Below are 22846 nucleotides of genomic sequence, written 5' to 3'. Positions count from 1 at the left end.
TTAAAGACTTTGGGCGACGAACATGGATTCGTCGCTCAAAGTGACTTTAGGCGACGAATTAACACGTTCGTCGCCCAAATTGAATTTGGGTGACGAATTCATGTTCGTCGCCTTAAGTATCTTTGAGCGACGACCATGAATTCGTCACCCAAAGTCACTTTGGGCGACGAATATGTTTATTCGTCGCCTAAAGTCACTTTGAGCGACGAATCCATGTTCGTCGCCCAAAGTTCTTGACATTAGGGCACCGTTTTATCCCGCCATAATTTCAGACTTTGGGCGACGCATTGTTCGTCGCTTAAAGCTACATTTCGTCGCCCAAAGTTGAATTTTTTATGAACCATGATCGTTCATACGTTCGAGCTCCAATACCAAACTTCTAGATCTCCAATTGACCTAATATTTTAGAGGAATGATCTTTGAGTGACAAACTAATAAATGAACGGTTCAGATCGTTAAAAATACAATCGACATATAAGGTTCTACATATAAATCAGTGGTTTTTGCATTTGAAGAATAAAATTATATCAACTCTTTCGTTAAAACCTTGTAGCTTCAATAATTGTGAAGACCACAACGTGATTATCACAATCAGAGCCATTCTTCATATATGTTCATACTCAAAGATCAACCCTGGAAAAAATCGGCTCAATCGGAGTTCATCTACCCGTTCGATTATTATTATAAGAATCAAGATCGTTCATACATCCTAAATGCTAAACCTAACTTCTACATCTCCAATTGAGTTAATTTTTTGCATGGATGATCTTTGAGTGAGGCACTAAGGAATGATCGGTTCGGATCGTTAAAAACATAATACAAAAGTGATCTTCTATATACAAATACACTTGAAGAGTATAATTATATTAACTTTTGGGTAGAAATTTTGGTGATTCAACAATTTGTGAAGACTACAATGTGATTTCAACGATCGGAACCGTTCATTCTATTCATTTATACTGGAAGATCATCCCTGCAAAAAATCGGCTAAATCGGAATTCATCTCATACTTCGATTCGTATTACAAAATTTACAATCGTTCATAAGTTCAACCACCGTTACCTAACTTTTACATCTCCGATTGAGCTAATTTTTTGCATGGATGATCCTTAAGTGAGGCACTAAGGAATGATCGGTTCGGATCGTTAAAAACACAATACAAAAGTGATCTTCTACATACAAATACACTTGAAGAGTATAATTATATTAACTTTTGGGTAGAAATTTTGGTGATTCAACAATTTGTGAAGACTACAATGTGATTTCAACGATCGGAACCGTTCATTCTATTCGTTTATACTGGAAGATCATCCCTGCAAAAAATCGGCTAAATCGGAATTCATCTCATACTTCGATTCGTATTACAAAATTTACAATCGTTCATAAGTTCAACCACCGTTACCTAACTTCTACATCTCCGATTGAGTTAATTTTTTGCATGGATGATCCTTAAGTGAGGCACTAAGGAATGATCGGTTCGGATCGTTAAAAACACAATATAAAAGTGATCTTCTACATACAAATACACTTGAAGAGTATAATTATATTAACTTTTGGGTAGAAATTTTGGTGATTCAACAATTTGTGAAGACTACAATGTGATTTCAACGATCGGAACCGTTCATTCTATTCGTTTATACTGGAAGATCATCTCTGCAAAAAATCGGCTAAATCGGAATTCATCTCATACTTCGATTCGTATTACAAAATTTACAATCGTTCATAAGTTCAACCACCGTTACCTAACTTCTACATCTCCGATTGAGCTAATTTTTTGCATGGATGATCCTTAAGTGGGGAATTAAAAAATGAATGGTTATGATCTTTGGAAATACAATCGTATAGTATGCTATTACATATATAAAATTGTAAACAAAAAAATATTCTTACTTTGGGCGAGGAACTACAAATTTCGTCGCCCAAACAAACTTTGGGCGACGAATTGTGAGGTTCCTCGCCCAAACCATTATTACAAAACAGGATGATTTTTTGGGCGACGAACATATTTCGTCGCCCAAACTCATATTGGGCGACGAATATAATTTCGTCACCCAAAGTGTCTTTGGGCGACGAATTGTGAGGTTCCTCGCCCAAACCATTATTACAAAACAGGATGATCCTTTGGGAGACGAACATATTTCGTCGCCCAAACTCATATTGGGCGACGAACATAATTTCGTCACCTAAAGTGTCTTTGGGCGACGAACATATTATTCCTCGCCCAAAATGAGTTTGGGCGACGAAATATTTTGTCACCCAAAGTAAGTTTGGGCGAGGAATATATATGTTCGTCGCCCAAATTATCTTTGGGCGACGAACATGTATATTCCTCGCCCAATGGATTTCTCAATTAATTGTTTGTTGTTAATGTTTAGGCGACGAAATTTGTTCGTCGCCCAAAGTAACTTTGGGCGATGAACGTGTGATTCGTCGCCTAAACCTTCTTTGGGCGACGAACATGTTCGTCGCCCAAACCTTTATAACTTTGAGCGACAAATTTTCTTGTTCGTCGCCCTAAATTTCTTTGGGCGACGAATATATGTTCGTCGCCCAAAGTTTGGTCGCCCAAATATGTTTTTCTTGTAGTGAATTTTAAGCATCACACCTATTCAATGAAGATGGAAACTAAGAAGACTATTTCAAAGATATAGTAATATTAGCATTATATTAGTTGATACTATAATATTATATTTGAATATTATAATAATATAATTTTTTTTTTGGTCGAATATTATAATATTATATTTGAAAAGTGAAAAAGTAGAAACAATTGACTCAATTGAGATATTAGTTGATGGAGTGCACATTTGCACGTGAGGAACTAGAAAGATATAAGGAGAAGGCCAAGGCCAGATATTACACAGAGAGAGAGGCCAGATATTAGAGAGAGAAGTAAAGAACAGATAAAATTACAGAAGATGAGAGGAGAATAGGTCGCCACTCGTCGGCATCGGTCTCTCGAGACTTTCTCCACACTCCACAGGGATGAAGAAGCTAGAAGAAATCAGAAATGAAGAATTGAGTTCTGGGTAGTCTGGATAATTGGGAATCTTTACATCTTTACATATTACCCATCTCGAGAGCAAAGGATACACATATCCAACCAGTCAACCACGTATCCGTTGACCCAGATACATATCCAATGCGTATCCGAGCGTATTGTATCTGTTGGTATATCCGATACGGGATACGGCACCAAAATCGCGTATCCATGCTTCAGAGGATGAAACTAAGGGAATTTGGGCTTTGTTTGCTAATTCTAGTTGCTCATTTGCTTGCTCCACATGCGTTGTCTTGTGGTTCAATGTTGAGTTATTGGCTTGGTGAAGCTCCTTATTGGCTTCATGACCAGCTTGCAACTGACTTTATAATTCCCTCGTAGTTTCAATATTAATGATCTCTCATTCAATAAAAAAAAAAAAAAAAGAGACGGTCGCGGTGTAAGAGTGTCTTTATTATTAGAGCTGTAATTTCCACAGTTTAGAGTTTCATTTGAATGTGTTAAGAGGCCCACTTGACTTATCTAACTCACCTACCGTATATATAAAGACATATATTATATGTCGCTTTTCATATGGACCAGCGTGAAATATATTATATGTCACTTTTCATATGAACCAGCGTGCACTAATCAACACTTACCTCCACCAATCTCTCACCAGGCACCAGAATAGAATGCAAAAATATTGCAGAAAAATTGGACCGCAATCAGCGTACTAGTCGTGAAAAATATTGCAGAATGATCCAAAACTAGATATTGTTTTTATGGAAAGCTAAGAATATGCCAATTATTTGAGCATCTTTGTTTTCTGATCCATGTTAATTTGACAAATGATTTCTAATCAAGAGTAATATTGTTTCAATAAAACATGTAGACTATACATATTCAAATATGATTCTATTTTATCAATAATTTAATTTGACAGCCCTAATAATATAACATGAAATTTAGATTCCCCCATAACATGTATTATTTTTAGCAACTTGACCTGAAAATTGAACTTAATTAATTTAATCTCGTTCTGGTCGTGCTCCTCATAGTACCAGTTTGGTATTGCTGTGAGAAAAAACAGCTGTGAAGTAAAGTCAGCTGTAAAGTAAAGCAGTTGAGTATTTAGTAAACTATGTTTTCAAAAGTGCTGTGAGTGCAAAAAACAGTATCAAAGTATTTGGTAAATGTTAATATAAAAATGTTAATATAAAAATGTTGTGACCGTATATAATTACTAAAATGAACATGATGCTGAAAGTGCATTTCACTTATTTGTTTGGTAAAAGTAAAATGTTTTTTTTTTACTTGTTTTTGAAATTTTTTACCACAAATTTGTATTAGCATTAATTTTTCTAAGAACAACATTATTAAATAAGTATGCCTATTATTTTTTTAGGTATATTATAATTTTAATCGTATAAATAAAATATCATAATTAATTATCACAATATAAAATATAACTAACAATGGACATATTTTTTAATTTAAAATAAACAAATAAAAATTATATAAATCAATGAGGGTATTATGGGTAAAATAAAATATTCATTGTTGTTGTGAGTCACTGCAGCTTTCAAAAACACCTAGAAACCTGCTTTCTGTTTTTGCTGTGGGAGTTGAGAATTGCGGGAAAAAGCAATTTTTTATTTTTTTTACCAAACACCAAAACTGCTGTAGGTGATTGAGAATTGTCATCCACAACAGCTTTTGGGTCCTCCACCTCAATCCCAAACGGGGCCTTAGTCTATGCCAGAAGTGTCAATAGTCTTATAGCACGGAAGTTTCAAAGTCTATGTTATCAAATTATCAATCTGAATTATAAATCAATTAAGTAGAATTCTTTATTTTATTGTGTGGTTCAAATTAAGAGTCTAACAACATAATATATTAAATTGTCGAACAACATTAACCATCATGACTGTAATGTATTAGAATACAATAATCTGTATACTCTCCCCAATTTCTTTTTTACTACCATGCATGCTTTCATTTTCATGGTTATCGTAAAGTCTTTGTATTAACATCATAGAAAGACCATATACATTCAGAAATCATTTCAAAGGCAAAGTCCTTAGTCATTATTATCTTAGATCCAGAAAAAGAGGGATGTGGAATAAAGGATATCATCTATGCTACACTTGGGAGTCAAACTAAGGCTCTACAACATCTTATTTAATAATCATATTCTGGTTATTTTCTTGGTGATGTACATTATATGGCTCTACACATCAAATTATACTCCAAGTGGAACTTTCAAACTTTTGGATTAATTAATCCCGCTTCCAAGTGCTTATATAATGCCATGAATTGGGACTGATAGCAAACTCCCAAGTAGCTAGTTATTAGCAAAAGCTCATCCCTTTGGAGCTCAGAATATTCCTTTCCTCTGTTCCCTTTGAGCTCTGCAGCCTCTGCTTTTCATAACCCATAATGGGGGCAAGAAAATCCATTGCTCTTTTTTCCTTCTTCTTCATGTTCCTTGCTTTGTCTTCAGCCCACCCAAGAAGTAAAAACCAATATAAACCATGCAAGCACCTAGTGCTGTACTTCCATGACATTATTTACAATGGCAAAAATGCTGCTAATGCTACCTCTGCAATTGTTGCAGCCCCTCAAGGAGCTAATTTGACCATCTATGCACCCCAATCTTATTTTGGGAACATTGTAGTTTTCGATGACCCCATTACCCTTGACAACAATCTGCACTCAAAGCCTGTTGGCAGGGCACAAGGACTCTACTTGTATGTTACAAAGAACACAATCACTGCTTGGCTTGGGTTCTCATTTGTTCTGAATACCACAAACTACCAAGGCAGCATAAATTTCATTGGAGACAATCCGGTTATGCTGAAAACCCGGGATATATCCATTGTGGGTGGCACCGGAGATTTTTTCATGCACCGGGGAATTGCAACCATAATGACTGATGCGTATGAAGGTGAAGTGTACTTCAGGCTCCGAGTGGATATCAAATTCTATGAGTGTTGGTGAATTTAAGCATATTAGCATTAATTCTGAGTTTTCGAATGTGAGAATGAGAGTGGTGTTCAAATATGTTCTGTTTCATGCATGGTGTGCTATTTTTTAGTCAATTGCATGGTGTGCTTTATTTGAGAGTTTTTGGTTGATTGCAGTTAAGCTCTTAGCTTAGCTAGTCAATAAAAAAGTAATAATATTATGGTTAGTCACCATTGTAATGTCAGATCGTTTTTCCTTATTTATAGCTCTCTATGACATGAGTCTAACGTACTATATGGCCACCTCCAATGATAACCACTTGTACAGAGTTAACATATCCCTTAAGAAAAATGCTAAGGAGACCATCTCTTTGTATCATCTAGTGTACTATTTCTCTAATAGAGATGAGCCTTATTTGTATTGGTGAATCTCACCTCACATTAGATGGTACAAAGAGATGGTCTCCCTAGCACTAACCATTTCTTAAAAAACAATACTTCGTTTTGGTTTGGTCTGCCAAGCATATTTGTGGGAGATATTTGCAAAAGAGCTTTGCTAGTGACAATGGTGGCGGTTGTTGTTGTTAGCATTTCACTTTACAAAATAGACAAGGTCGATATGTTGCTTCTTATCATTGGCTTAGCAGCATCTCAACTAACACTGAAACCAACATGTATATATGAGGCTGGCTAACAGAGATGACACAAGAGTTAAAACCTTATATTAATAAAATGTTGTTAATATAACGCTACATTGGCAACTTAATTAGGACACATACAACAAAAGAGTTAACATTATATTAACAAACTGCACATTGTAATTAAGTGGGGTTATGGTTTTTTTTTTTTTTTAATGCCAAAACAGATGCTCAACGTAAAATTACACATTGTCACTCATAACATCCAACTAAAATTCTCAAATGCTTAGTCACGACGATCGAGTAATGTTAAATTGACCACATTTTTAAACCACATTTAATATAAGACTTGCATATATAGATGTTTATACATGATTTACCTCGTGAATATGGTACAAATAGTTTTAATGTTCCATATATAAAACTCCTACTCTTGCAAGATTAGGTAGCTACCACTGTTTCAAGCTTTAATACTAGCTACCTAGTAGCTACTACAGCCAAAGAGGCACATAAATTGGGCATATTCTTCAATAAATTCCTAGGATTAAAAAGACAAACTAGCAACCCCGAAATGGCAGTATAAATTGCACCAATTAGGCGCTTCAATCTAATTAACACAACCAAAATCAGATCAGAGAATAACAACCATGGCAACATTTGCAGCAAAAACTCCTTTCATTATTTTGGTCCTCATTATATTCCCATCTGTGTTGGCATCCAAGAAAGCATTCAAGCAAGAGAAACCATGCAAGAGGATGGTGCTCTATTACCACGACATCTTATTTGACGGCACGGATGCTGCAAATGCAACGTCCGCTGCAGCAACAAATGCAACAAAGCTTGGCAACTTTCAGTTTGGAAAGCTGGTTGTGTTTCATGATCCTATGACAAAAGACAGAAATCTTCTGTCGCCTCCCGTTGCTAAAGCTCAGGGTTTCTATTTCTACGACATGAAGGACGACTTCACTGCTTGGTTTGCATACACTTTGGTGTTCAATTCGACCGAGCACAAGGGCACGCTGAATATAATGGGTGCGGATTTGATGATGGAGAAGACTAGGGATCTGTCAGTGGTTGGAGGAACAGGAGATTTCTTCATGGCTAGAGGGATTGTCACTTTTCAGACTGATACTTTACAGGGTATCAATTATTTTCGACTTAAGATGGACATCAAGTTGTACGAATGTTATTAATTGGGCTAAGATTGACGTCGCAACTCAGAGAACAATTCTTGTATACGACGAGTGTATACAACACCCTTCTCGTAATAAACTCATAATCATGTACCAGTACTTGATTATTTATCATATATGACACCTGTTGTATGTAAAAATTTATCCTATAAAGCTATAATCTAGGTGTCATAATAATATAATTCGATGGCAATTCCTATTTGCTTTCACTATGCGGGAAGGTACTTCAACTATTGTAATCTCACTAATAAATAGAGGACTAAGGAAGGTGTGTTCCACTAGTGTGTTATGATTAATTAGTAGTACTGAGCCAAGCTTAAACTTCTAGTTTGCAGGTGTGCAAGTCAGTAAGTAACAAAAGTTTGCATGGAAAAATTAGTCTTTTAAGCTAAAAGACTAATTTCCAGCTCATAGATTTCCTCGTTTTTCTATTTCTGTTTCTGATTTGTGCTTTTGGCATTATGAGTTCTCTAATTAATTTATTCGGGACCGTTCTGTTTGAGGAATTATGTAATTATGCTTGAGCTTAAAATTTCCGCTTCATTTTTAAAAGTAATGGCTGGTATGCTTGTTTAAATGCAAGTTCACGATCACAATTAATTAATTTGCTTTACTTCTACAATTTAACATTGGTAATTCTACTTTCAATACAGATTGTTCAGATTGTGCTAACTAATCTCAACCTCGATATATGCACCTATATATTCGTCCATCATACAAAGTTAACATCCACACTTAACAAAAAAAATAGGATAGCGATTTTCACACTCCATTTTTCTCCTCTTACACTTTCTTTATTTCTTTAATGCTTTTTTATATAATTTTATTACTTATGTTTCAAAATCTACCCCTTCATAGCATTAGAAGAGTGTTGTACTTTCAGGAAAAAAAAAAAAAAACTGCTGTACTCCTTCGCAGCCCAGAATTAAGTGATACATCCTTTGTCCTTTGTATTCTTACGTACTCGATCTACTCATAGTTTAGATCTCTTTTACTAAAAGATTTCGTTCAACTCTCTAAATTAGAGAAGAAAATAATGAATGTTGGATCTTATGTTGTAAGAAAAAATGGAAATCTTGGATCTTGAATTGATGAAGGCTCTGGTATTTTGTTGCCATAATTTCATTTTTTATGTTTTTGGCTTAAAGTTTGAAGTTTTTTGGTCAATGAACATCAATAACCTCCTGTACAACTGTGGGACTAGGATGCATATTTTAAACCATTACTTTGGCCATATTCTAAAAAAATGGGGTGGAAATTAAGCTACAAAGGAATGCATTGAGTGGATCTGAAGATGCGGATCATGATTACTCTAGCAATACCTCCGATCTTGGTGACTGATGGGCCATAATTAATCTGCCATGTTTAATTGATGAGAGGCCCAATGATATTGGACCTCAAAGCCCAAATTAAAGATTAACTCAGTTATTAAATAACTGAGTAAGAGATAGAACCTATTAATAAACTGCTTCGACACACTACTACAATAATATAAATAGACATCGGTAAATAGACAACGGTTCGTATTTTGTCCGTTATCTTAATTTATTACACAATGGTTTTATAAAAACCGTTATATGATCATATAATATCCAATGGTATTTAGTCTTGAGATTTTTCTTAAATTATTACACAATAGTTTTAGACAAAACTGTTGTATTGGGTAAAATAAAGAATTTGCGGCTGTTTGTATTTCGCCAAAAGCGGAGGCGCGCTAATGAACAGTCCTCGCGCTTTAAGTCTAATTTGGTCAAAGCCCTAGCTCTGAGACTTCACCTACTTTCAGATACTCGTGCCCCATTCGATCTCCATCTTCGCCGTCCTCAACTCCTCATCGTGCAGAAGTCTCTCACAGCTTGATCTCTTTCCTTCCGCACTATCCAAATTTTCTCCCTCTCTCTCTTCCTCTCTCTACATCTATCAGTGTCTTTCTCGCTCTCTCTCCATTTCTGCTACTAACCGTTCTCGGCTAGATTTGGGAGCCCACCAGTAAAGCTCATACAAGGTTTCGCTCTAACTCTAAAGCCCATCCCTATCTAATTATGATTTTAATGTTGGTTAGATTTTCTTGATATACGATTTAGGGTTTCATACAAGGAAGCTCCTCCCTATCTGATGGAGGTTTTTAATGTTTATTTGATTTTCTTGATTTAGGATTTAGGGTTTCATACAAGGAAGCTCCTCTATGAAAAGCATAATTTCTCTTTTCGTCGATTCTTTTCTTTTGTTCAATTTCGGTGAGTTCTTCAACTGGGTACCTGTAATTTTTCCTTATATTCACTTTTATATGATGAGTTTTCTCTTTCTTTCAAGTTTGGGATTTATTTTCTTACATTTTGATGCATCTCTCCCACCTCCCACCTACATACCCATTCTGATTTTTTTTTTAATCTGTGGTAATACATGAGTTGGTGAATATTGTGTCTGTGTATCTGTGAGAGAGAGAGAGAGAGGATGGGGAATGGAGAGGGTGGTATAACCATCAAAGTTTGTTTAAGAAATTAATAAAGGATGTGTTTCTATGAGCAAAGAAAAAACGATGTCATTCTAAAATCTCAAATTAAGCTAGACTCTTTATCAAATTATGTTTTTAGAGGACTTGGTAATTTTCTTTGTTCTGCTTATTTAGTGCTTTTAGAGTAGTTTGTAATTGTAATGACTAATCTATTCTTTTGAATACTTGTTCTACTAGTTTTGTGCTTAATAATTTACTTTAAGTTTCCATTACTTGAATCTCACTCTAGGCAAATCTAAGAGAAAAAATAATTAATTAGTATATAGATGTTTTTCATTAATGAGTTATACGTGGATGCATAAAATGTTGTTGTGGGAGATGCAGGCTATTCGTCTTGAAGCTCATGTTGAACAGATGTTTGATAGTTTGGATGATGCAGATGGTGCAGAGGATGTACCCTTTGATGAGCTCGTGGGCATGCAAGGGCCTGTGTTTCATTTAATTAGTTGAAAATGCATTCACTGTAAGTTGGTTGTCACTGCTTTCTCCTGCCCCCCTCCTTTTAATTTATGGTTGCTGAAAAGTATATTGTTTCTCAGGTTTTACAGTCTTTTCCTAGTTGCTCTCCCTGTAATCTTTATCTTTTGTTCTTATATTAACGTGTTGAGTGAATGAGGGACCCAAGTTTTGTTTGAACTTCTAAATTTATCATGTTTTTTCCAGCATATAAGCTGTTGATATTGTTAATATATTTGTTTTCCTTTCTCTCCTTGTTTTTAGATCCATCAGCTGCTTTATTACATCATCTTGGACAGCAATTGAAGCAGGGGACTAATGTTAATCTCTCTGATGCTAAGGCTTTGGAATCGATCAAATCAACCAGTTTATATGTAAGCTCTTGACCTATTTTGTTTCTTGCTATACATTTTGTTAGGGGTACTTTGATATATCATAGATTCTTGCTTTATCTTAGTCAAACCCAAGTCTATTATTGCTGCAATTCATTGTTACAGAATGCATCTACTCGATCACTTTTTAGTGTTGGGAATAGGATTCTGGATGATAGCATTGGGAGAAATAATGGCAATGTACCTCATGTATGGCGGTAAGAGGATACATGGATGCAATACTGTTGAAGCCTTTATGAATCCATGCACATTTATAATTTAATTCCTTGTTCTCTGCTGTACATTTTATTTTGTATCTTTCTTTTGAGAAAAATTTTAGCCATCTTTTTATTTTGTATCTTGCATAGTCCTTCCAACAGTTATAAGTGAATATTGGTTTGGTTCAATAACTAGTGGCCAGAACTAGTTATTACATGAGCCCAATTGCCAGGTTCTGACAAATATAATTTTTTTTTGTACAGGAATAGATGCTCAAGTATCATATGATTTTCACTCACAGAGGAAGCTGAATGCAGAAAAATTTAAAAGCTATTTAGAATTATAAAATTGTTAAAATTGGTTCAAATATCTCCACCAATTCTATACCATTGCATTAATTTAAACAGAAAAGTTAGTCTCACAATTGTAATTCTCCCAAGATACCAATCGATATGATAGTGTACAAACTTGTTAAAGCTTATATATGCTCATCTTCTCTACGGAAATCAGCATTAGGGGTATGTAGTGATAAGTTTATTTATGTTCTCTTTTTTATGTATGTTTTTGTTTTGATTGAAATTGAAATGTCTTCAAATGTTGCAACTGATCATATAAGTAGTGCCTCAATAATATGTTATTTTCCTTTTTTATTTTTCCTTTCTTTTTTTGTTGTTTTCCCTTTCATAGTATTATTTAATTGTCTCATGATGTCTCTTAGATTTTGCAGTTGCTTTAGTTTTTGATTGATTTGAAGCCAAGCTGTTCTTACAGTTGGTTTCGCGCACCCAAATATTGTACTGGTTATCAGGGCTGACTTAAAATAGAAACTGAGGAATAACTAAAAGAAGAATAGAATCTCTGAGAATCTACTTTAACATAATTGTTTAGTATCTATATTCATTTTGTAAGTTTAAAACAATAGTACCTTCCTTTGAGCGATGAGTGTTTTGGAATATTTTTGCACATTCATTTATCTTCTTTTCTGGTCATTTTCATCAAATGCTATTGATGTAAATTATCTGATGCTTCTTAAAACATTAACATATGGAGTGAAAATGTTCTTCCATTGTGACAGACTCTTGCAAAGACGTTATCTGTAGCACAGCTGGCTTATCTCCGGGAGCAATTTACACTGTTAGGGCCAAATAAAAGTGGATTCATCTCTATGCAGAACTTTAAGACGGTCAGCGCTTTTTCTGAACTTATCTTTTTGCTATTTTAATAGTTTCTGAAGCCATTTAAAGTAACATTGGTATCAGCAGGGTGTAATAAGGAACTCCACTGATGCCATGAAGGATTCACGGGTTCTAGATTATGTCAACATGGTAATTTTGCAAAGTTGATATCTTTTTTCTTAATCAAAAAAATGTCTCCCGATTCCCAAGTCAAGTAAAATTTCAAGAATTTCAGTTGAGTGTGCGGTCTTATATATGTATCTTCTATTAAATGGCTTGTACATGAGTAGGAGTCTTGAAGATGTAATTTTTTTTGTCAAGATGTAATTTTTTTTTTTTTTTTTGTAGTAGCTTGTACAAGGTATCACTACTATAAAGTTTCTGCAGGATTCACTGTCCAGGTACTTTTTCTCATGATCTTTTTTACTGTGTGTGTCTCTGTATATGCCCATATGTTGTACATTTTCTCTTTGTATTCATTAGTAATAAATGTCATTCTATTTGTTCTCTTTAATCCATAAATTGATCACTATGGTACTTGAATCATTATTTTAATTGAGGAAGTTATCCACTTTGTAAGGGAAGTTCATGTCTTGTGGCAATTTATAATGTGCTTTTATTATTTTGGTGGCTGAAAGATTGGAAAATTCTAAGGGAATAAAAGGAAACTAATTAATTAACTTTGGGTATTCTGTTTTGGGTGAGCATGAGGGTGTTGGGTGCAGGCATGGAAAACTTGCTGGATTTGAGCTTATCAATTTAGGGGCATATGGTTTTTGCTGATTTTGCTTAGGAAGTTCATGACTTGTTGGATTTTGTGGCAGCTTTTGTTTCTTTGCTGATTTGATTGATTTGAAAAACTCCAACAGAATATGGCATTTAGAATATATATCATATATGGCATATTGTTGAAAGCATTTGCTTAGGAAGTTCATAGCTTGTTTTTGCTTAGGAAGTTCATGTCTTGTTGGATTTTGTGGCAGCTTTTGTTTCTTATCTTGGCTAGTTTTTGCTGATTTTGCTTTGGAATTAAGTTCATGTCTTGTTGGATTTGTGGCAGCTTGACAAACTTGGCTGATTTTGTATTGATTTGAGCTTGTTTAGTTTTGTGTATGGCAGAATTTGTTGATTTCAGCTTGTTGATTTTTGTGTATGGCAGATTGTTCTGTTAGTTTATTCTGAAATATAGTGCTCTATCTATTTTTGCCTTGTTTCAGTAGAAGAGAAGGAAGGACAACACATATACCCAAGAAGATATCGACAATGTCTGGGCTGAATGGGCAAACTTTTTGGGGCAGTAAATGTAAACTTACATGTTGGATTTTTGCATGACAACATTTTGAACTTGATTTTGTAGGTCATGTGTTTAGCTAACTAGATTAGCTTAATTGGGGGATATTAATGATTGATAGGCTTGCTAGTGATTAGATAGATTATGGTTGGTTTTTTTGTATGGCATGGAGGGTTTTTGTGTATGGCATGGCTGGTTTTTTGTATATGGCATTGGGTTAAGAAATGTAGTAAGCTAGATATATATATACAATTACTACCTGTTTTTTTTTTTTTTTTTGCTATGAATATACAAGTATTACCTTAAAATACTTTATATATATGATTTGGTACTTTATAAATTTCAAAATCCTTTAATATTGTGGATTAGTTTAAACTTGAGCAAATGGTTATTTGTGAATATATATTTGTTAGGAATGTACCCAAAAAAAACCAATCTCAGGTTGTGCATTTTGTTCATAATTGCATTATGGTATTATAGCAAAGACAATTGGGAGCTTCTTAAAACAGATGTAAACAGGCACATTATACAACAGTTTTTCGATCAAAAGCGTGGTCTATACCCTTAACTTACAATTGTTCAATATCAGAAACCATTGTCTAATCCATAAGCATACAATACAAACCTTAAAAAGCCATTGTGCTAAATGCCTTCATACAACAGTTTCTAACTCAAAACCGATGTACCAAATAAGTATATACAACGGTTATATGGTTAAAACCTGATGTTTTTAATGCATTCATACAACGGTTTCATGTAAACACCGTAGTATGAAAGACCTATAGACATGGCAGTATACCTATTTTCAATAGCCTACACAACGGTTATTATCAATAAATCGTTGTCTTCATGGGTATTTCACCTCGTGTTTGTATCTAAAATAGTTGTAAAACTCATGATTTACATAAGGTAACCGTTGTTTAACATATATATACACATCGGTTATTAAATATAAACCGATGTTTAAATTGGCACTCAACAACGGTATCCTCCAAATCATTGATTTTAAAGGTTGTATATACAACGGTGGTACATCTATAACCGTTGTGTAGGTGCACCAGGACAACGGATTTTATCCGTTGTCTATTGGGGGTATGAATAGACAACACTCGATTAGACGACGGTAAATTATAAACTTAGACAACAGTGAAAATCCGTTGTCTGATTGCTATTTTGTAGTAGTGACAGTTAATATATAGGAGAAGATTCCTCCTCCAATTTAGGAATTAACTCCTCGGATGAAGAGCTATAAAGCTCGGCAGAATCAAGAGTGGAAGGGGGGGTGATGATATATAATTTATAAATAAAAATTCATAAATCAATGACTAACTTAAGCATTGGAGACCCATTGGAGATGAATCTCCCTTTGGGCAGTTAGGATGCAATTGCTATATTTTGCACAAGATATAGACGATCAAAGTGATACTATGCTGCGTGTAGTTAAGAGAAAATTTGAGGCTCATAAGTGACAATTAAGTAGAATGATTTATGGAACCTGCATTATATCATTATTGATGAAGCCTCAATTCTTAACTCATCGGGTACGTATCCTGGTAAGGTTGTTCCATTACAATTAATCTGGGAAACAACCTCTCTATAAGTAGGGATAAGACGAACTTGCATTTAGATTGAGCATGTTGAATAATTTTTATAGATTCTATCATTTCACCAATTCGGACTTCAATGATGGAACCTCACTGGACAAAAATTAAAATATATTAAAACTCAAGAGCTATAAAGGGCAAACTTGGAATACAAATAATAAAAAAATATAACAACAAGCTATAAAAATATAGCAGTGCAAGTGGAGAAAAGGGAGTGTGAAAATTGCCTCCCAAAAATTAAGAATAATGTTTTTTTTTTTTTAATCAAATTGTGAATTTGGATCAAACATTCAGTTAAGAATACAATCTAATCAAAGATATATCTAAATTCATAATCTAACAACATAATGATGTCTTTAGCACAGAAAAAAAAAACATAATATATAATTAATGTGCTTAACAAGAGAACATTTCCGTTATATTATGATGGGCAAATTACACAAAAGTACCTCAACTAACCACCCTATGGGCCCGTTTGGCACTGCTTTTAAAATTGTCAAAAGCGCTTTCAAATTAGTAAAAGCGCTTTTGATAGCGTTTGGCAAAAATAATTAGAAGTGCTTTTGAGTTATAAAAACACTTTTAAGGGGTTTTTTGAGAAGCACCTGACAGGTGCTTTCTCAAGAAGCACTTTCAAGTGCTTTTGCATAAACAACTTATAAGTTTTATAAAAATTTATATGTGCTTCTTAACATAAGCGCTTCTGATAAAAGCGCTACTAAATAAAAGTGCTTCTAAGAAGCAGTGCCAAACGGGCCCATCACTTGAGTACCCCAATTACAAAAAGTTGCTCGTAGGTACCTCAATTACTGATTTTGCACATCCAGGTACCTCCGTCAACTTTTCCGTCAGGCCTGCCGTTATTTGTCCACGTGGCACACTAAAAACATGCCATGTGGATAACAAAAAAAAAATAATAAAAAAATTTTAAAAAATGAACTAATTATTTAAAAAAATTAAAAAATTAAAAACTCAAAAAAATAAAAAATAAAAACAATAAAAATGGAGCAGCACCCCTCCCTCCGCCCTCCGCCTCCCACCCCTCCCCCGAGACCCACCCAACCCCAGCCACCCACCCCTCCGACCCCAGCCACCTTGCCGGCGACCCCAGCCACCACGCCGGCGACCCACCAGACGACCCACCCGACCCCTCTCATCTCTCTCTAACTCTCTCTCTCTCTCCCCGAAACCCCAGCCCCGAGCCCTCCTCCTTCCTCCTCCCCCGCGTCGGCCACCCAACTCAATGACCCACCCACCTCCCTCCCTTCTCCGGCCACCTCAATATGAACATTGGAGTACTGAAGTAGGCCTGCACCGATCCCGAGAATCGCTCCAGCGACAATGGCGAAGGCCTGATGCTGGTGGTGGTTGTAGTACAAATGAGCCTGCGTAGAGCACATAAGTGGAGCAGGCCGAGAGGAGAGTGAGGCGAGGGCCTAAGATGTTGTAGATGCCGCCGCCGAGGATGCCGAAGACGGCGAAGGTGGTGTAGAGGGCGGTGTTGGCGTTGTTGGCGGCGGTGGGATCAACCTGGCCACCACCTCCCATGCCTGAGAGGGCATTGAACATGCCCGGACAGCAAAAACAGACGAACCCAATGAGTCCCACTTGGACCAAAGGTGAGTTGTGCCGGAATTTTGATTGGGGAACTTTTGTGCCTCCTGATTCTTCAGCTCCTTCGACACCCATCAAGCCCAGATGATGGTTTTTGTGATTGAATGGGAAAGTTTGTGGCTTTGGCTGAGAAGCTTGAGATATTTGGGATCAGGGGTCGCCGGCGTGGTGGCTGGGGTCGCCGGCAAGGTGGCTGGGGTCGGAGGGGTGGGTGGCTGGGGTTGGGTGGGTCTCGGGGGAGGGGTGGGAGGCGGAGGGCGGAGGGAGGGGTGCTGCTCCATTTTTATTGTTTTTATTTTTTATTTTTTTGAGTTTTTAATTTTTTAATTTTTTTTTTTAAATAATTAGTTCATTTTTTAAAATTTTTTTTATTATTTTTTTTTGTTATCCACGTGGCATGTTTTTAGTGTGCCGCGTGGACAAATAACGGTAGGCCTGACGGAAAAGTTGACGGAGGTACCTGGATGTGCAAAATCAGTAATTGAGGTACCTACGAGCAACTTTTTGTAATTGGGGTACTCAAGTGATATAGGGTGGTTAGTTGAGGTACTTTTGTGTAATTTGCCCTATTATGATTAATTATGTATCCATTCAAACAGGATCGATGCACTTTAGATCTTATATCATCTTTTGTGAGAACGGTGAAAATTAATTGGTCAACTTCTTGCTAGGTTATGAGTATTTGGTGTTTGTCTTAAGAACCCTTGCAAGTTGCAACCAAGGTAGCCTTACTATATGTCTTAGTGGTTAGTAGAGCATTCACAATAGTTGTTCAATAGTTCAAAAGAATTTTGACATATATTAAACTGAACTGCAGTTTTACTTGTAATGACACAGTTTAATAACTTCATGTCAATAGTTATATCTTTTTAAATGTTGTCTTATGTACTCAAATAAAATAAAATAGATAAATTTAATTATGTTAAAAATTATACCATTGAAATGGCCTAAAAAAAATCTTAAAAAAGAGAGTAATTTTGGATATATTAAAAAAAAAAAAAAATTTTGCGGCCAACTTTTATATTGAAAGGTAACAAAATTGTAATACATTGATTTTAAAAAAATATATAAACTTCAAGTGACAGGTGTCACCCGCTCAATATTGGTTTTCTCTTTTCTGGTTCTCTCTCTTCTGCAAGCTTATATGACATGTGGGGCCCTTGTCTGGTTGCTATTGCAATTCATAACAGGGTGCTATTTCATGCACCCTCTATTGCAATTGCAATGAACTAAACTATAGCTAGCACTGCAAGTGGATTTGAATCCATTAGTTCAATTTCATGCAATAAAATTGCATTGAACACCAACATTACGAATGCTCTTAATGCTCGTTGCAATCATAACACTTAATGAGCCTCATGATTGTTTAGGCCTTAGGGTATGTTTTGTAATATTTATGCTTTTGTTTTTTAATAAGAAATAAAAATTTTAAAAAAGTAAGAATATAAATGATAGATTGAAGCAGAGAGAAGAAAATATATATGAAATGAAAAATCAAAAAGCTAAAAATAAGGTTTAATTTTTTTTAAAAGTCCAGTTGAAGAATAAGACTGATAACTCAGCCACGTGCTATAGTAAATCTCAGTCTAGTCCACTTTAATGAAACGCGGGTGACACATAACCCACCGAGCACTCGATAATGTTCACCAAGTGTTCGACAATTGCCACTGTTAGACAGTAATAATTATTGCCACTGTGCAATAGTAGTTATTTGAATTGCATAACAATAATAATACTTATAGATATACTTTATGTCTTTTCTTACATAAACATGTCAAAAATTAATAAAACCATCATAAAACACAAAATTCAAGCTTATGGAATTACATGCATCCGTGTTTTTACGTAAAAATGACTGTTACTAATTGCCATTGTTCGACAATAACAATTCGCCCAATTTAAAAAAAAAAAAAAAAAGTGGACCTATTTGTCATTGCAACTTTTTAAGTGAGTTTGTTAATTTATCATTAAGTACATGTAAAATAGATTTTAAAGTAATTTACTATAAAAATAATTTTTAAGATTTTTGCTAGTTTATTTTAAGTTCTAGTTTTAGTTTTAAAGGCATGATTCGTAACTCACATTCCTATTTTTAGTATTTATAACAAAAATTTCCCTTCAATTTCTACCAAACAAAATATTCCCATCCAATATGCATGAGACATTGAGACGTGAATTTGATTGGTGGATTGTACAACAGCTACCTTTGTACTTTGTGATCTATCCACTCTGTGTATTCTTTTAAGGAAAATATTTGGGTCACTCCTAGGGGGTATTTCAAGGTCACCCCATCTCTCCAAATTTCAATTTCGGCAATGCCGGTGCATGATCGAAACCATTCACTTGTTAGATAACCAATTAAAGATTATCTCTGTAAAAAATCAAATCAATCGAAAATCGTTTGGTTATATAACTGTTGTCAATTAAGTAGAAAAAATTGATGGTTTTCAATTAAAGAGTGATTTTTTGACCAAACCGTTGATTTTTTCTATTTAATCAGCAACAGTTATATAATCAAACGATTTCTGATTGAGTTGATTTTTTACAGAGATGATCTTTAATAGGTGATCTAAAAAGTGAACGGTTTCGATCATGCGCCGGTATTACGGAAATTGTTATTTTGGGAGGAGGGGTGACCCAAGTAGTGTCCTTTTAATTTGTCGAGTTCAAATTCTTTGTGAGACTCTAGAGCATTTATTTCCTCATCTAGTCATCTGTTTGTCCACAGCTGTCCACAGTTACTACACATTAATTTGCTTAATAGAGAGCATCATATTCTTCTACCAAAATAGTTATACATAGCAAGTCACAAGATAAGACACCACTACCAGTAGGGTTGGGTTGGTTTGACCGAAAAATCGAGAACGCACCCGAAATCGTTCCAACCGATACTGAGAATAACAGTACCGAAAAAAAACGGTACCGAGATTTTGGTTTGCCCTTGTAGATATGTCAAAGACAAGGTCAGTTCCAAGGGAGAAAAGAGTGCTTCCTATCACACCAGAGAAGTTTGCAATTGGATCATATCCGCTAAAGGGATTTGGTATCAGTCCGATGCCTCCAGTAACCTCCGAAAAAACCATTTTTGTATTGCAGTTCCACTTGTTGCCACTGGTTGCTGGAGGCAGAGAGGTAAGTGCCCTTGTATCTTACATTAATCATGAAATTCTCAACTTTTACCTCTTCATTTTTTATTTTTTGTAATTAAGAAACAAAGTCTCTGCCCTTGGGGCACCTAAGAATACATTACAGAGTACAGAGTAAAAGAAAAAAAATTTGACAATAACTGTTTTTCTTTTTATTTTTTTAAAAATTGAATATAAGTTATTCAAAAAAAATTCATATAAGTTCTTGATCAATATTTTTATTTAATAAAAGTTCATTAACTCTTCTTTTTTCATGGATTAGATCCATTAAGAGTAATTCGTCAAACAAACTAGAAGTGTCATTCATGTAAAATAATTTTTCGTATGAGTGCGTGTGAGTGGTTAAGTAAGATAAAGTGATGAACCAAATCATGATACATATATATTACATATATTCAGTGATTAATATGCATAGTAATTTGTGTGAACGAGTACTTGACATAACAAGAGATCGAGTATAACCAAAATAAATCAATCTAAAGGAAAATTTATGTCTACTTTGTTATATTATATTTCTATTACTCGCATATCACACATTCACATTCAATTCTAAATATTTTGTAAAATTTCGCCGGCTGTTTTTTTTTAATATAAAAGAGATTAGCTTCTTAGCTTAGGTTGGTGGATCTGCAGGTGGCTGGTAGCATGCATGTGGGCTAATTATGTGGGAAAAGGTGACATAATTGGTGTTAGTTAGACTTTGATCATTATAAGCCCGAAAAGACTTTGATCATGATAAATCAAACTTCGAAAATCTCATCATGTGGGATTAATAATTGTAGATATATTGATTGATTGGTTCGCATGGAGTTAATTTCACCCTCCAAATTTGGTAGTGGTAAATGGAGTGAGCAAATATTGTTGATCTTTGGAACTTTTTTATGTATGGGTCTTTTTTAACTTTGTTGATAAGACATTCATAGTAATATAGTATTAAAATCTCGGTATTTTATTTTATTTTTTAAATGTCTGCATTTTAGTATATATAGATAAAAATTCGAGCCTTTTATTGTCAATTAGTTTTAAGTTTGATACTCTAATTAAATTTAAGATTGCTCATGCTTACTAAAATAAATTTAGCTTCTTATAGTCTTGATCAGGACATTGACGGATTTATTTATGTAGAGCAAGTGTGGTCTACCGCCATTGATTACCAAAAACAATTCCCCATTAATTTGCACCAATATTCAGTTTATCCATTTATATGTTTATTACTCAATAAAATGCCTCAAAAAGATTGAGATAGATAACTTGTATTTTCTCCCCTCATGAAGAAATTTTCTAAATCCACTGCTTGGGAACTTTGTAGTGAGTAACGTACGAACCCATAATGCCTAATGTTACCCAAGCCTCCTCAACTGGCCCCCAAAACCCAAGCATGCATCAATGATTATGATAATCGTAGAAATGAAGCTAACAAAATGAAACAGCTAGTCCACATTAATTTGTTTGGTCAGTCACCTAGAATGACTTTTAAGCCAAGCTTTTGCCAACACTTTGCAAATTAATTTAACATTTTCGAAACTCTTATATAATATGATTGCATAATGCCAAACCCAATTCACTCCTCAAAGCATTATAGCTAGCAATGGAACCAAAGAGTCTAGTAATTTCAGCTCTCTTCCTCTTCTTCCTCCTCCATGTAACCTTGGCCTCCCCAACCCCAAAACCCAAGCGCCCTGTTCGACCTCGCCCTTGCAAAAGCCTAGTTTTCTATTTCCACGATATTATTTACAACGGCAAAAACTCCCACAACGCAACCGCGGCAATTGTGGGCTCACCATCTTGGGGCAACAAGACCATACTGTCGAAACAAAACCACTTTGGCGACGTGGTTGTTTTCGATGACCCAATCACTTTAGACAACAATCTGCGCTCGACGCCAGTGGGTCGAGCCCAGGGGTTTTACTTTTACGACAAGAAAGACATATTCACTGCATGGCTAGGGTTCTCCTTCGTGTTCAACTCGACCCAACACAGAGGGAGCATCAACTTTGCTGGGGCGGACCCACTGATGAACAAGACGAGGGACGTGTCGGTGATTGGTGGGACTGGGGACTTCTTCATGGCTCGAGGGATAGCAACTTTGATGACTGATGCTTTTGAGGGTGAAGTGTATTTTCGCCTCCGAGTTGATATTAAATTGTACGAGTGTTGGTAAAGATATTTTGTGACGATCAAGCTAGCTAGGTATTGTTGATCGATTTTCCATGCATGTATGTGAGCCTTTGAATTTGGTTTAGTTTTGATTCAACTTTTGTGTATCAAAAGAGTGCTATGCTTTTTATCCATTATTTCCTAGGAAGAAATGCTGTACGTGATCAATAATAGATCCATCATCAAATTGTATCCACTTAATTGGGTCAATTACTTTTACTTTTTTTTTTTAATAAGAATACAATGTTTTATACCCTCTCTTGACGAAGCCATAATAATGCAGTTTAAGTACAAACAGGGCAGTTCCACAAATATTTCAGAAATCTACAAAGAATTACAAATTTGATTCCAAAATTATCTAAGGCCCCGTTTGGGATTGCGGTAGAGGACCCAAAAGCTGTTGTGGATGACAATTCTCAATCACCTACAGCAATTTTGGTGTTTGATAAAAAAATTAAAAACTACTTTTTCCCACAATTCTCAACTCCTCATAACAAAAACATAAAGTAGATTTGTAG

General features: G+C 35.2%; 4 protein-coding genes across 8 annotated transcripts; all 4 read left to right on the top strand.

Moving 5' to 3' along the window:
- Positions 1-5422: 5422 nt before the first annotated feature.
- LOC147274180 (disease resistance response protein 206-like) lies at positions 5423-5983 on the top strand. The gene has a single exon (XM_086227964.1). The coding sequence runs from the start codon at positions 5423-5425 to the stop codon at positions 5981-5983; it is 561 nt and encodes a 186-aa protein (XP_086084090.1).
- Positions 5984-7234: 1251 nt separating this feature from the next.
- Positions 7235-7780, top strand: LOC147274179 (dirigent protein 5-like). The gene has a single exon (XM_086227884.1). The coding sequence runs from the start codon at positions 7235-7237 to the stop codon at positions 7778-7780; it is 546 nt and encodes a 181-aa protein (XP_086084010.1).
- Positions 7781-9540: 1760 nt separating this feature from the next.
- LOC147274178 (CDPK-related kinase 1-like) lies at positions 9541-13975 on the top strand. 5 transcript variants are annotated; one of them, XM_086227890.1, is made up of 9 exons: positions 9541-9785; positions 9935-10017; positions 10620-10758; positions 11016-11125; positions 11605-11859; positions 12417-12524; positions 12604-12666; positions 12868-12917; positions 13737-13975. In XM_086227890.1, exons 5-9 carry the CDS (start codon positions 11794-11796, stop codon positions 13846-13848), a joined length of 399 nt encoding a protein of 132 aa, XP_086084016.1. In that variant the 5' UTR covers positions 9541-9785; positions 9935-10017; positions 10620-10758; positions 11016-11125; positions 11605-11793; the 3' UTR covers positions 13849-13975. The 5 variants fall into 5 exon arrangements, 4 of the variants coding, with proteins under 4 accessions (XP_086084016.1, XP_086084017.1, XP_086084015.1 ...); XM_086227891.1 differs by lacking the exon at positions 11605-11859 and adding an exon at positions 11249-11340 and having other exon boundaries at positions 9543-9785; positions 13734-13975; XM_086227889.1 differs by having other exon boundaries at positions 9544-9785; positions 10675-10758; positions 13734-13975.
- A 7775-nt stretch (positions 13976-21750) lies between these two features.
- Positions 21751-22443, top strand: LOC147274177 (disease resistance response protein 206-like). The gene has a single exon (XM_086257679.1). The coding sequence runs from the start codon at positions 21760-21762 to the stop codon at positions 22330-22332; it is 573 nt and encodes a 190-aa protein (XP_086113805.1). The 5' UTR covers positions 21751-21759; the 3' UTR covers positions 22333-22443.
- The last annotated feature ends 403 nt before the right edge of the window (positions 22444-22846 follow it).

This window comes from Dryas octopetala, chromosome 9 (assembly GCF_963921425.1).
Source record: "Dryas octopetala chromosome 9, drDryOcto1.1, whole genome shotgun sequence".
In the NCBI taxonomy this organism is placed as follows: domain Eukaryota; kingdom Viridiplantae; phylum Streptophyta; class Magnoliopsida; order Rosales; family Rosaceae; genus Dryas; species Dryas octopetala.
Note: the sequence above shows the minus strand (reverse complement) of the source record. Positions and strands in the feature narration are given on the sequence as shown.

Coding starts and splice junctions, on each gene's coding strand:
- LOC147274179 (XM_086227884.1), top strand. CDS start 7,235: ATGGCAACATTTGCAGCAAAAACTCCTTTCATTATTTTGGTCCTCATT.
- LOC147274177 (XM_086257679.1), top strand. CDS start 21,760: ATGGAACCAAAGAGTCTAGTAATTTCAGCTCTCTTCCTCTTCTTCCTC.
- LOC147274178 (XM_086227889.1), top strand. CDS start 11,794: ATGATAGTGTACAAACTTGTTAAAGCTTATATATGCTCATCTTCTCTA. Junction 11,860..12,416: donor TACGGAAATCAGCATTAGGG/GTATGTAGTGAT, acceptor CCATTGTGACAG/ACTCTTGCAAAGACGTTATC. Junction 12,525..12,603: donor CTATGCAGAACTTTAAGACG/GTCAGCGCTTTT, acceptor TGGTATCAGCAG/GGTGTAATAAGGAACTCCAC.
- LOC147274180 (XM_086227964.1), top strand. CDS start 5,423: ATGGGGGCAAGAAAATCCATTGCTCTTTTTTCCTTCTTCTTCATGTTC.